Consider the following 15,423-nt stretch of genomic DNA (forward strand, 5'->3'; position numbering starts at 1 on the left):
GACACCGGCCGCTTTGTTATGGCGGTGGATCATCTGAGTAGATAGGACTAGTCGAGCTGGAGCCACTGCTTCAGACGGCATCAAATTTGGACAAGTGATACTTATTCTATTAATAAAAATGTGCACACACGTGTCTAGGTCCTAGGGGCAATAGGAAGGAAAGGGTGCATTAAGGTGCATTGAATGGTAGATGCATGGGTCATAGGCTAAGGGTAAGTGTAAATGGGAAGATGGAACTTGAGTGATCTCAAGGGACATTAATGAAAGGGTATCACCCTTTCATTGTGAATCTCACGTAGCATTCTTCATTCACATTGCATTCATCCGCCATCTCTCTCCCACCTTGCATGTAGGTCGAAATAGAACCAAGTACTCTCACGAGGGCGCTCTTCCCCATTGGAGGGCCAATTGGCATTCAAATTCTGCATGCATTGCACACGTTTGCATTCTTGAGAAGGTTGTTTCTTCACATTTGGTATCAGTTAAGGGACATTCCTTAACTTTGCCATCAATGTATCCAAACAGAAAATCCCACTGAGAAGGTTGCTAGTGGATAAGTATGTGAGTAAGTGACACATCATAGCAGCCAAGGCTGATTTCCCTGCATAAATTCCAGCATCATCTTGCCTTTATGCGCTAAAATGTGTATGTGAATATTCAGAATATTCAGACCACCATGCATTTTTGGTGAATAGAGGCGCTGCATCGTCGAGAGCAAACTGATGCTCTTACGACCATGTTTTGCTCATCCACTGGCCTTGCAAGAGCCTCAGCGCTCTTATTTTATCAGTTTTAAAGGATTCGGACTGTTGATGATGTTCTTCAACCTGATGATACCTTGCTATCTTTTCCTTCTGCAGTCAGAAAATATGGTTTGGGTCTGCATTATCGAACTTTATGGCAGTACCTTACGCAGATGCTTCAATCTTTCATACCGATTCCAAGCCTTGAACTTCAATATCCTCTTGAAGATTGGGCTTTACACTTCGTAGACAATATGGCCCTTTTCACTGTCACAGATGGCTCGCTCCGCGGGAATCTGTGAGCCACATCTTCCGGCATTGTCCTCACTCCAAAGATTTCTTATTCTTTTTGCAGCGGCTGTTAGTGGCCTGTTTTCCTGGTGCTAATTTTGGTAGGTGTTTCAAGATTTTCGGACGGCACCCTATCAGGCTAGGCTATGAGCATTTCTCCTATTGGGCTCGCTTTTGAGCTCTCCATACTATATGGAAGGATCGCAACCATAGAGTTTTTGGAAACCCTCTCTTTCATACTCTCTTTCTTTAGAGCATCATTAAGCCAATCTTTCTTTGATTGCTTGTGAGCCCATCAGATTAACAGTACTACATATCTATTGTATAATGACCTTTCTAATCTTGTAATTGCTTCCCCCTCCTTTTAAGGGGTTGCAAATTGTAATATAACTCTAATTGGACTTCACCAAAAAAAATGTGTGTGTGTGTGTGTGTGTCATATGACCAATGTAAAGTCTCAGCCCTTAGGGAATTACCATTCACAAAACCACGACCTTGCCATTTAAGATGAGAGAGTCGATTTCCAGTCCGAAACAGTGACAACGGGACAGAAGAGTGTGCGGGACGGAGGTACGAACATCAAGCGCGAGCGTACAAGAAGGCTGCGTGGAAAAGAGTCGTAGAAGGAGGCGGCGCACGGGCAAGGACTGCATGCAAGGCACAAGCCAAGAGAGCGGCAGGAAGGCCACACACGGAGAGCTGTAGGCGGAAGAAAGGGCACGGGAAGCAAGAGGCCTGCGTGGACGCGGAAAGGTAAGGGAGCCTGCAAATCTGTGCGCGAAACAGGCCTTCGGTAGGGACCCGCGCGGAAAATTGCTACAGTCTACTTGACTTTTGCTGTAAAATAAACCCCTTTTCTGAAATTACAGCAAGCCATTTTCTCTTGTATTACTAAAAGGAAAGAATGGAAGGAGGAGGGATATTTAATAATGAACTTGTTTCCTCCACTACCAAAAGGACATAGGGAGAGAACACCATCACCTCCTCCTGAAGAGGATAATGTAGATGAGAGTTACACGCATATTGACTATGATAACCCACGTATAGAATTACCTTCATCTCTCCTTCAAGAATCTCTTGATAGGGAGTTTTCCTTCAAAAATGAAGGGAGAGACGAGTTCATCCAAGAGCAAGGCGCTGAGTTTACGCCTTTAACTCAAAATCCCATACACATGGATTATAATCCAAGTGCAAGAGGAAGAGAGGAGTCTCCCATTGATAAGCTGGTTTCTCAACTTAGCCATATGATTGAACAGTCCATTATGACAAAATTAGGGACTAAGACAGCGCTGAATTTTGGGAATGACGATTTAGGTACCCCCTCAAAGAGAGCTCAATTCCAACCCCGAGAGAGAAAAGAGTTCCCAAAGTATGATGGAGCAAGAGAGGCCAATAAAATCCTCAATTGGATTCGCCATTTTGAGCTATATTTTGCTCATCAAGATAAGACCCACCATGAGAAGCTTGCTCTTGCCACACTGCATCTACAAAAGGATGCTTTAATGTGGTGGTCCTTATCACAAACGGGAAAAGAGCCTATTCTTCAATGGTCCAAATTTGTAGAGCAGATTAAGGCCACTTTCATGCCTCCGAGGCATGAAGAAGAATTGACCTTCCGCTTGAAAAGGTTGAGGCAATTCGAAAACGAGAGTAATGCTGAATTTACAGCTAGGTTTTAGAAACTCTCTTCAGAGTTACCTGAGAAGAGTGAGGATGATAAAAGGAAGAAGTATTTAGCAGCCCTAACCCCGAAAGTTGTAGGCCATCTTCTCCCAGTTCTAGTGATGCCCTATAGGCCCTGGTATGTGCCTTGTAGGCATTGGTATAGGCACTTAGTTTATTGTGTGCCTTTTATGCCACATAGGACACTTAGTCCTATGTGACACCTAGGACACTTAGTCCTAGGTCTAGGTACAAGTACTATGTACTTTGTTTTTACACATTACTCAAGATTGACGTGATGGCTGTTTCTTTTGACTCTTTGTACCTTACACTGGCTCTTTCATTCAACAATCCTACAGTGGCATTAGAGCAACGGTTGACTTGTCTCCTTCCCCCTGGATTTGTACCAGCGCTCCTTCATCCAGGACAATACTCACAGCCTACACACAGGACGTACCTCTGTATAGAAAGTTTCCATACCAGCTCTGTACTACGCTCCATACTGCGCCGTAGATCTTTCATACAGGCGTACCGAAGGTCTTGTAACTGCTTTGTCCTGCATTCCGTACTTGCATCGCCATACAATCACGTGGGAACGCACTTGCATCCATACAGTCGTACCTGTTATTCCGTACAACAAACGTACATGCTCCGTATAGTCTCCGTACATTGTACATGTGTCGTACATTGGATTCCGTACTACACTCAGTACTGTTCCGTACATTGGTACTTGTCCCGTATAAGAGCTATCCGTACAGTGGTACTTGTCCCAGGATTTTCGTACAGTCTTTGCACGCGTGAAGTCACATATAGGACATTCTCAAAATTTGGGGCTTTTGAGGGCTTTTGCTGTCCTTACCTTCCTTTTACTGTTTGAAGTCTTCTCAAGTCATTTCAACAGTTTGGAAAGCCTACATCTTGAGGTCTATACTTTGGGACAGGTGCACTTTTGCAGTCAATTTGTGGACAGCAAGTCCTAATTTTGCAGTTGCAAGCCTTGAGGCTATTTTTTGGGATTTGATCTGCAATTTCTTATTTGATTGCAATACATTGGGTCTGATTGGAGAACATCGAGTCACATTTGCAGGACATTGAGTCAAATTTTCAAACATTGAGTCTTTTCTACAGGACATCGAGTCAGATTCTCATACATTGGGTCACATTTGCAAAAATCTCTGCAAAATTTGGGGCTTTTCTGCATTTGCCCTCTTTTTGGCCTATTTCCCCTCATTAAATTGGGGCTTTTGCCAGATTTGCTGTTTTTGCAGTGAACATTGCCTAACACAGCCACATTTGGGTCAAATCTGCATTTGCCCTTTAATTTGGGTTGGAAATTTGCAGAATATTTATTCGCAGATATTTGCTGTCTTTTTTGGACAGCCAACTCTTTGCAGTGATAGCCTTGAGGCTTTTGGGTTTTCAGGCCTTTTTCAAGGTATCCCATTTGCAATGGCTGGCAACAATCAAGATCTATTTGGCATTCTTCGTGAAGACGATAAGTTGGATGGCACCAACTATCCGATGTGGTCTTATCTCATGAAACATATTCTTGTTGCAAAGCATTTGTGGAATATTGTTTCTGGGGTTGATCTAAGGCCAGCCAATGCTACAGTGGTTGCCTCTACTGCTGGTCCCTCTGCAGGGGGTACTCCTCCTCATGCCTTATCTTCTAGCACTCCTGCTACTGCTCCCCCAACTCAGGAACAATCAAGATGGGATGCAAGAGATGCGAATGCACATTCCTGTATTGCTTTATCATGCAAGAGAAACATTATTCCACACATCCGGTCTCACAGGACAGCAAAGGTATCCGATTCGCAATGAGGCACGTGTTGCATTTTTAAGAAGACAGCTGCAGGAAGTCAGTATGAATGAAGGTGATTCTATGGATGTGATTCTATGGATGCATATCTGACCAAGGTACTTGATACATTGAGGGACAGCAAACAAGATCAGCCTTTTGCTGCCCCACTTTCTTGAGTTTGCACTCCTTGCTACAGCTTGCAATGAAGAGCCTTTGTGCCATAAAGATGCTTTTGACAGCAAAGAGTGGATGGATGCAATGAGAGCTGAGTTACAATCCATTGCCAAAAATGACACATGGGAATTAGTAGATCTCCCTCCCGGCAAGCATGCCATTGGTACAAGGTGGGTCTACAAATTAAAAAGGAAATCTGATGGCAGCATAGATCAACACAAACCCCGTCTTGTTGCAAAAGGATATGCCCAACAACAAGGCATTGACTTTGAGGAGACATTTGCTCCCACATCCAGGATTACTACCATTAGGTGTGTCATTGCCATTGCAGCCCATCACCATTGGCAAGTGCACCAACTTGACATCAAGACTGCTTTTCTTCATGGGAAACTGCAGGAAGAAGTCTATGTCACACAACCTCCTGGCTTTGAGGTTGTTAATTCTGAAAACAAGGTATGCCGGCTTAGAAAAGCCCTTTATGGTTTGAAGCAGGCACCCAGGGCATGGTATGCCAAAATTCATGCACACTTACTATCCCTTGGTTTTCAGAATAGCCCCACAGAACCCACTCTTTATGTCCGTGGGAGTGGATCTGATTTTCTAGTGCTGATTTTATATGTGGATGATATGCTCATCACGGGCCCAGATACTCAGCATATTGCAGCTTTCAAGGCTGATTTGCAGCACGTTTTTGAAATGTCAGACATGGGACACCTCCACTATTATTTGGGCATTTAGTTTGCTCATGTTGAGGGAGGTATCATGATGTCACAGTCCGAGTATATTGGACAGCTCCTTGATCGTTTTCAGTTCGAGGATTGCAAGCCAATCTCTACTCCAGTGGACCCTGGCTTCAAATTCTCAGCTCATGATGGGAGCCCACCATGTGATATCACTCTTTATCAGCAGGCTGTTGGATGCCTTATTTATTTATGTCACACCAGACCTGACTTACAGTATGCAGCATCTCAGCTCAACAGATTCATGCACATGCCCAGTTCACAGCATTGGCAGGCAGTGAAGAGAGTTTTCACATATCTCAAAGGCACTCAGAATTCAGCCCTCTTCTATGGTGATCAGGGCTCACTTACCATGCATGCTTACACAGATAGTGACTGGACAGGACGTTCCGACACCAGAGTGTCACATACCGGCAATTGTTTTTTGCTTGGCAATTCATGTATCTCTTGGCTTGGCAAGAAGCAACCAACAGTTGCCACATCTAGCTGTGAGGCTGAGTATAGGACAGCTTTCACCGCTACAGTAGAGCGTGTCTGGCTTCGACAGTTACTTACAGATCTTGGTATTCGCTAGACATCCTCCACTATGGTCTACACTAACAGCCAGAGTGCTTTGGCCATTGCGCGTAACCCAGTGTTTCATGCGCGTACCAAGCATATTGAAGTTCACTATCATTATGTTCAGGAGCGGTTGTCAGTAGGAGACATAGAGTTGTCCTATCTTCCCACAGAGGACAACATAGCAAGTCTGTTTACAAAGGCACTTCCTCGTCCCAAGTTCGAAATCTTCCGCCATGCTTTACACTTGGTTCCCTTTGTTACATGATCTGACATGCCTTGTACATTCATAGGTGGCTATATCCTTTTGGATGAACATGTGCCACCATGATCAGAAAATACCAGGTATTCTCGGACGTTTCCAGAATACTTCAGCCCATACCATGGAGGGGGGTTTGTAGGCCATCTTCTCCCAGTTCTAGTGATGCCCTATAGGCCCTGGTATGTGCCTTGTAGGCATTGGTATAGGCACTTAGTTCATTGTGTGCCTTTTATGCCACATAGGACACTTAGTCCTATGTGACACCTAGGACACTTAGTCCTATGTGACACCTAGGACACTATGTACTAGTACTATGTACTAGTACATAGTACTAGTACTATGTACTTTGTTTTTACACATTACTCAAGATTGACGTGACGGTTGTTTCTTTCGACTCTTTGTACCTTACACTCGCTCTTTCATTCAACGATCCTACAAAAGTGAGGTATGAGGTTGAAATGTTCAACCCAACCACCTTGAAAGACCTCACTAAATTGGCTGAGATTGTTGAGAGGAAATTGAATCCTCGTAAACCCTTCAACAAAGGAAATGAGAAAGCCATTGTAGAAAATGTTAACAGCCAATCATGTCCTGGATGGATACCATTTCCTTCCATGACTGATGATGAGAAGAAAAAGCTAATTAAGGAGGGTAAATGTTTCGGATGTAAGAAACATAAGCCAGGGCATCCATGGCATAAATGTCCTACTCTATTAGCCAAAATTGCCAAAACCAATTCTGTAAAAGGGAAAGGCAAAGCATCCAAGCAGGAGGACGAGGCTTCTACCTCCTCATCCCAAGACTCTACGGTGAACATAGAACCAAGGGTAAATGCTATCCATTCAGCCAACACTGGTGTATGGATGTGTGATCTGAATAGAGTGTAGACATATTCATTGTGGAGTATAGACGGAGAAAATCCGTGTAGAGCGTCTGATAGGATGAATAGGGCTGAAATAGAAGAGTTGGAAAAAGAGATTGAAGGTCTATAGCTTCTATCGAATAAGTAGGTCTCCATCGCAAAATCATCTATAGCCAAAGTCTATCTAGTTCAATAACACATTTGGGTGAGAGAATCGTTTTAATACTAACCGGTTTGTTGAGAATATGTTTCAGCTTATTGAGCAGGTTACTATAAAAAGATTTCAGCAGCTTGGTATTCAGAAGAGAATTCTGAGTATGAAGAGATATTGAAGAAGCACTACAGTGGTACTTCTGCATTTTGAATATTCAGCATCAAGAGGAATCAGAACTTGAAGATGGGATTTAAGTTTTGATTCAGAAGAGATCGTGTACTGCCAAGAGAAGATTATGAAGAGGAGATGCAAATGCAGAAGTAAAAGAGAAGCATACGCAAGAGAAAGAGACAAGAGAGGATCCAGAAGAGAACTTCTGCCCATTCAAGTAGGAGGGAGTGCCATGACAAGAGAAATCACTAATCTGTGATTAGTAGACATTGAATACATTCTTATATATTATACGCCAATGGTGTAACATGTATTTGTATTTATGATGGACACCAACCGATTTGTTATGCCAGTGGATCATCTGAGTAGATAGGACTAGTCAAGCTAGAGCCACTGCTTTAGACGGCATCGAATTTGCACATGTGATACTTATTCTATTAATAAAAATGTGCACACACGTGTCTAGGTCCTAGGGGCAATAGGAAGGGAAGGGTGCATTAAGGTGCACTGAATGGTAGATGCATGGGTCATAGGCTAAGGGTAGGTGTAAATGGGAAGATGAAACTTGAGTGATCTCAAGGCACATTAATGAAAGGGTATCACCCTTTCATTGTGAATCTCATGTAGCATTCTTCACTCACATTGCATTCATCCGCCATCTCTCTTCCACCTTGCATGTAGGTCAAAATAGAACCAAGTACTCTCACGAGGGTGCTCTTCCCCATTGGAGGGCCAATTGGCATTCAAATTCTGCATGCATTGCACACATTTGCATTCTTGAGAAGGTTGTTTCTTCACAAATGTCGGCATGAATCAACTCAAGCGGCTTCTTGGCCCGTGATGAGGCCTCCTGTGGGTACTTGTCCCTGTGCTGCTTGCCCTCCAAGCAAGCCCTACAAACACGATCATTGCCTGTAATGGGCGGAAGTCCATCCACCATCTTTGACTTCCGCATCTCGGCGAGAGTGCCATAATTGACATGACCAAACCGCTCATGCCACAATTTGGATCTGCCATGGTCCCCGTGCACCAACAGAGTGTTGAGCCGATTTAGCCCATGCTCCTCGACTCCTTGAGCCACCACCTTTCCATTTGCCTTGGATGTGACAGTGACTTTGCCGTTGTCGAATAAGACCGACACTGTGCTTGTCCATCTGACTGACAAACAAAAGGTTCTTGTACAAGTTCGATACATACAGTACACCGAACATCAGCTCCTCGTTTCCTGCAATCATGATGAATGAAATACTATCAACACCCTTCACAGGGCATGTCCGGTTATCCCCCACAGTGACCTTGGAATCAAGATGTGTAACTTCCATGGTTTTGAACCACTCCTTGATGGACATGTGCTTTGAAGCTCTGTTGTCCACGTACCAACCTTCCTTTCCTTCACTAACTAAATAAGCGGAGCAATACTCAGTGATGATGAAGAGAGCACCGGTCGTGACCTTTGCCAATTCGGTCTTTGGCTCCTCCTTGGACTTGGACTCCTCCTTCACTTGAGGAAAATTCGCCACAAGGGCCCTACCATCCCATTGAAGGCAGTTTTGGGTTCATGTGGGGGAGGTGCACCTGGTAGAAGGGTCAAACATGGGTTAAGAGGGGGGGGATGGTTTAGGTGGTCCCTAGTGTAAAGGGAGCAGCCAGTAGGGGCTCTCTGCTGGCTTGCTCACCCTCCACCTCAACATACCATTGCCCCACACCTTCTAGGACTCTCATTGGTACACCTCAAATCACTCTCTAATCCCTTGAAATTAGGAAACACTAATTGGAGGCCCTTTTGAGACCCCAATTCTCCCCTAATGGTTTTTTAAAAATTTAATTTAAATTGGTTTAAAGTTTGATGCAAATCTTCCACTTTTGTCCTTCCTTCTTTTCCAAATTTTAAATTGTAACTAAATTTACAAACTCAAGTTCTCAGTTATAAACCTAAGTTAAATCTCCTTCATCCACTAACCGACCTTTCTTTAACTTGCTTGTCCAAAATTCTAATTTTGAATCTATTTATTCTTTTGAGAGTGGAAAGCTTCTTTCTCTACTCCTCACATTTCGATGGACTTTTCCATCGCTATCTTTTTATTCTCCCTTTTTGTTATGAGTTCCCTCTCTCCATCTCCACTTTTTCAAAAAATTGAAAATTTTGAGAGAGATGTGACTTGTCTATTTTTTGAATGTATTTTCTCCATAGTCTTGCCATTTCTTCACTTGGCCTCTAGTTAACCATGCTAGCTTGAGTTCGATTTGAGCAACCAAATTCTTCTTGCAGCACTCTTTAGCAAAATGACCAAGCTTCTCACAGTAGAAGCACTTCATCTGCCGCTTTTTCTCTACATCCTCGATCTTGCTGTTGTTCTTGGGGTCTTTGAGCTTACCCTTACCGGGCTTGTCCCTTGCCACGAGAGCCTTCTTCCGATTGAGTATATAGCTTTTCCCTAGCCTCTTCCTGCAATAGTAAAGGGCCAAGCTCCTCGAAGGTGAGAGGCTTGGTCCTCTATCCTGCAGTGATCATAGTCACAAAACTCTTGAAACTGCGAGGTATGTTCTCAAAGATGGATCTGAAGAGTGGGTACCACCAGATCCAAATTCATGAGCCGAATATCCAGAAGACGGCCTTCCACACAAAGAAGCCCAGCATGAGTTCAAGGTGATGCCCTTAGGTCTAACAAGGGGCACCCGCGTCTGTCACCCGTATGATGCTCCGGATCTTCAAACCTTTGATCGGTAAGAGTGTCTTTGTGTTTCTAGACAACATTCTGATTTTTTCAAAGGATGTAGCGCAACATGTGAAGCACGTTCAGCAAGTTCTTCAAGTTTCTGAAGCAGCTGAAGGAGGCCATCACCACAGCACCGCGCCTAGCATTGGCACAATGGGATCAACCCTTCGATGTACGGACCGATGCCAGTGATTAAGCCATTGGAGCAATTATGGAGCAAAACGGTCACCCAGTCACATTAGATGGACACAAGTTGATTCTAGCAGAGACTAGATACTCACTCTATGACAAGTAGTTATGTGCAGTCATCCATGCCCTCAAGACATGGAAACATTTTTTACATGGTCAAGATTTCACAGTCCACACAGATCATCAAGCCTTGCGGTGGCTTCAAACCATGCCCGCCGTTCATTGGTTTAACCAGATGGAGGCAGACTTTTCAGCAGTTTGGTGGCATGATCGAGTAGCAGCCCGGATCAGAGAATGTTGTGGCAAATGCTCTTAGCAAACGAAGAATGGTCACCTCTATCTCCATAGTGTAGGGGTCCTCTCTAGCAGAGATGCACAACCAGTACCATACAGATCCAGATTTCCAGACACATTGGTACAAGGTCGTTCTAAACGCACGACCAGGCAAGTATGCTTTACACATGGGTGGTTGTTCTTCAAAGGACACCTTTGTGTGTTGCCCCCATAATGTGCTACCATCCTCTATGATCCGCATGATCCTCAAGCAGGCGAACACAGAGAAGTTGCAGGCACTCTCGAGAAGATCAAGTGTAAACTTTTCTGGCCTCATTTACGCAGTTATGTTTATCAGTATCAGTATGTATCTCCTTACCAAGATTGCCAGCAAGTGAAGGTATCCCACAGGAAGCTACCAGAGCCTCTTGAGATTCTGGATCAGCAGATTAGCATGGATTTTGTTACGGACCTTCCACCAACTATTGATACACCAGGAACACCATGTGTCTAGCCATCGTGGATAGGTTTAGCAAACTTGTCATGCTTATTCCATGCAAGTGTACCATGAACACACAAGACACATCTCGTCTTTTTCTTAGATGGTGGTATCGCATGTGTGGCATATACCTAGATGAATCCAGGAACATTCCCAAACTCATATGCCCCAAATCATTGTGTCCATTCCAAATTCACCATTCATTTTTGGAGAGCCCTGTTCAACAACTTTGGTACCAAACTCAGTTCCTCCAATAGTTTTCATCTGCAATCAGATGGCGATACAGAAAGCTACAGCCAGTTATCGTTCGACATTCGGGTGCTATGTTGCAGATACTCAATCCCACTGGGAGCAGTATTTGCCCCTAGTTCAAGGGATCTTGAACAACTCCCATTCTTCCAGTGGGGGTTGGACTCCCTATGAAGCAGCTTTCGGCAAGAAATTCAAGTCCCTTCTCTCCAAGACATCCCAGAAGGTATACAAAGCCGATCGTATCATGGAGACCTATGAGCAAATCATGGAGTCAGTAAAGGACCGCATTGCCAAAGCCCAGGAAACCTACCGATCGCAAGCCAACAAGCACACGCGTGACGTGAGTTACAAGGAAGGGCACTGGATCATCATGAAGAAACGCGCCTTAAGCAGATTGGGAGGAAGTCTCTCATCAAAGCTCTGGCCGCTTTCCAATAATCAAAGTAGTGAATGATGTGGCCATGAAGTTGCAGTTACCTTCGACATGGACCATTCATCCAATTGTTCAAGTGTCATGGCTCAAACCGTATGTGGGTCTGCCACTTACAACAGTACCAGATGTGAAGCAGCCTGAAATTGTGGATAAGGAAGAGGTCATTGAACCTGAACAGATTTTACTTTATCGGTTCAAAAGAGGGACGTGCAATCAACAATGCTTGTATGCAGTCAAGTTCAAGCATAGGGGCTCCCACAAATCACCATGGGTGGAAGAGGATTTTTTCACGAATTATCCAAACCTCCTTGCAGTGTACAAGGCGGCCTTTTCCCTATCCTAGTTTGAGCTTCAGCAGAAGGGGATGTCATGGGCATCCACAAGCCCGTGGACATGCTGGCCATTGCCAGCACAGCAACCACGCAGGCTGCCACACAGACAAGGCCGTACAGCCCTGTTATGCACTGAAGAAAGTGAGATTTACTTTTATCATTGTTTTGTTTTCACAGTGCAAACATGTTGTAGATGGATCATACAGTTGTCTAGTTTGTCTATTTCTTGTGCATTGTTGCTGCTCAGCTTTCAACCACTTTTGACCATTTTAAAAACCATGACTCAATTTGGTCACAAGGCTGGTTCAGAAAACTATTTTTAGCATTTTGAGGTCATTCTTCATCCAAATTGAATCGTTTTAACCATCTTTGCAGAAGGGATTGTATTATCTTTGATTGTAAAAGGTAGTAGGCAATTGAAAGGACGGAGGCTTATGATCAACAGAATTCCAAGGCCCTGAACATTCCCACAAAATATCCTTTGCACAGGTATGCACTTTCAACTCTTGTGGCCACCTTTCTAGGCCCCACGGTAGCCCAATAGGATTTGGCTCCAATAGGGCACTAGTCAATCCTAGAAGGGCACTAGTCAGTCCACTAGAAGGATTTGGCTGCACTAGAAGTAGATCATCATGAACTACAAATAGGAGGTCTTTATATATACCTTTGTCATATTTAGATTTTTTGTTGTTCTAAACTCCAAAAATCAACACAGAAAATAAAAGAGAAAACGAACGAGAAGAAAAAAGAGGTATTTTGAAAAACAAAAGGAAGGCATACTTAGCAAGCAAAGCAACACTAATGTTGGAAAACTGAAAGGAAAGCAAATAGTGGACACAAACTCAGAATACTTGCATTACTTGGTTGTAGAATGAAGAAGAGTGAGGTCCTTAAGTAGGCACCTCATACATGCTCACTGACATCACTGATGACTTCAGAGCTCCACAATCATCTCCTCAATCTGCTCCTAGATTCTACTGGATACAAGGTAACTACTTTGATAACCAATAAGATATTCATTTAAGGATGGGGTAGGCACCACCTATATGAACGGTGAACCCATATTCCTCTCTATCTTGTCGTATTCCTCTTTATTATTTGTTTAATGTGGACACTAATCCAAACGCCAATATTTTTCATGTGCATAAAGGGGCTAGAAGACCGTAGATCTCTTTGGAACTGCCTCGTCTAAATTTTGGTCCAAGTTGGAAGCACTTCTGATACCAAAAAGTGCATAACAAGTTGGTTGATCGAATTGTGTATTCTTGGACGGTTGTATCGAATGTGGGAATCACAACATGCCATCAGCCTCTACCATAAAATGTAGGCGGATTGTGTACATCCTAGCAAGCATATATTTGAGGCTAATAAGACAATATCATAAAAGTCAAGTCCGAAAAATAGTCTGCTATACATATGTATACTCCATTTTTTAACTTGGATAGGTGAAGGATTTTCAACTAAAGCGCAAAAGTGCAAAAGTGTTAAATGACAAAAATAGCAACCCTAAACATATGGTTAACTTTGAGTTATTAAAGTAGTACGCGAGGCGGGGAGTTTAGCATTCTGCTTTTAGCTCCTGCCCCTTGAGACAATGTAGCTGCATTATTTACAGTTTGAAGGTGTTCACTTGCATTCATGAACTCTTTACTTGAAACTTTTGCAAACTTGTATTAAAGCTGTCATATACTTACATGTGTATTGGCTGTAAATGCAAAGAAGTCCTAACAAAATATTTCAAGAAACACATACCCGAGGAGGTAACCTATGGGACTCCCATATGCGGTTAACTGCAGCCTCCAACTCTCTAAGAAGATGATAACCCTCACGTGCTCTGCCCAATGCAACCATCGAAAATGGGCATAACGTCAAGCATCACCTAAGCTCGAGTGTTCAAGTGGATGTTGTAAACTGCAGCTGAATTCTCAACACGTACAACTTAACTTATGCAATGAAGAGTTCGCAAGACTATAAAGGTGGTTAAGTTTTCGAAATTTGCTCACTTCTTTCCATATCGTTCAAAGAGTAGAACTACCAAAGGGCTCGAATCACCAAAAACTGTAGTTGTCCAATCAGTGGAGTCAATCTCTCTCGCAGACCATTTATCCGGCTGCAAATCCCAGTCCAGATCTTCCACATCGTCATCGTCGTCATCTTGTTTCTTGACTCTCTTAATACTTGGTTTTTCCTTGAAAAAATCTGAAACTCTGAAACCCCATCCGTCGTCGGGTTCATCTAGCCAATTAGGATCTTCTTCATCTACCCAAAGTGGGTAGCCCTCGTCATCTTCATCACGATTCTTGAATCTCCGATCAAGATCAGCATCTATCATTGCCTGAACCTTCTCTCTTACATCGTTGCGGCTTGACCTGCCAGTTTGTGAGGTTTGAAATCCTTCTTTGAAATAATTCATTCCTGAATTCGCTGCAGCGTCACTAGAACTTTCTGCATTAGTGTCTTCAGTTCCCAACGGCTTAGGTGTCTTATCCTGCAAACCAAGTGCTTCCCTTGTTCTTTCACGCCTCGATTTGCGTACAAAATCAGCTGTACCACCAGAATTAGCTGCTTTTGTCTCCTGTTTGCCTGTGTCGTTTTTCTCTGACCTAACCGATGATTTGGTTTCGATAGGTGTGTGTCGTTTGCGTTCTTCATGCCGTAATGAGTCGTCTGAGGTTTTGGAAGCATTGCAATAGATCTACAGATACAAAGAAAGCTTCGTTCCAAATGCCGGACCACAAAATAAACCAGAACAATCAGGGAACGGCCGAAGCGCGAAATGTTACCTGAAAGCTGGAGGAACTGCGACTGCGGAGGAGCGCAAGAGGCAGCGGTGGGAAAGTGCGGAAGAAGAAGTGTGGGGGGGTGGAGGCATTGAATGAGGCAGGGTGTAACTGTGGCGGCTGCTGCTGCTGAGACAAGGGGGTGTGAAGGAAGCTTGCGTCCGCCATAGCCGTGGCAGCTCAAAGCCTGTCATCACAAATTTCAAAATATTTGTGCTGTCTCAGTCAAACTTAGGGGTTGACTATATTCATTCAATGCGTCTATTATGCCAGGTAATAATGTGCTAGAAAACAAGATGAATTTCATTCATGTGGCCTGCCAAGAGAGAGAAGAAGAAGGAGAAGAGAGAGAGAAGAAGGAGAGAGAGAGGCTTGCCCAAAGTGAGACAAGAGAGAGAAATGGAAGAGGAGAGAGAGGGAATGAATGCACTTCCAAAACAAGGTGAATTACATTCAAAAGGCCTGCCCTGTAGGTGTTTCCAAAGTTGTGCAGAGTAGAGAATGATCAGACTAATAAATGTAGTTTA

The 15,423-nt window shown here is 43.6% G+C and overlaps 1 protein-coding gene across 2 annotated transcripts in view; it reads right to left on the bottom strand.

The window, feature by feature from the left end:
- LOC147905043 (uncharacterized) overlaps positions 1-15,101 on the bottom strand; it is a 33,054-nt gene extending 17,953 nt beyond the window's left edge. The window contains exons 1-3 of one of the 2 annotated variants that reach the window (XM_087389527.1): positions 14,900-15,101; positions 14,120-14,811; positions 13,869-13,950 (exon numbers count right to left, since the gene is read on the bottom strand). In XM_087389527.1, coding sequence (XP_087245653.1) covers positions 13,869-13,950; positions 14,120-14,811; positions 14,900-15,064 — 939 coding nt within the window. In that variant the 5' untranslated portion in view covers positions 15,065-15,101. The remainder of the gene's footprint in view (positions 1-13,868; positions 13,951-14,119; positions 14,812-14,899) is intronic. The other variant, XM_087389519.1, reaches the window with a different exon arrangement.
- Positions 15,102-15,423: the final 322 nt, after the last annotated feature.

The sequence above is a fragment of the Dipteris shenzhenensis genome, chromosome 2 (assembly GCF_047967505.1).
Source record: "Dipteris shenzhenensis isolate YYH24624 ecotype China chromosome 2, Dip_SZ_1.0, whole genome shotgun sequence".
Taxonomy (NCBI): domain Eukaryota; kingdom Viridiplantae; phylum Streptophyta; class Polypodiopsida; order Gleicheniales; family Dipteridaceae; genus Dipteris; species Dipteris shenzhenensis.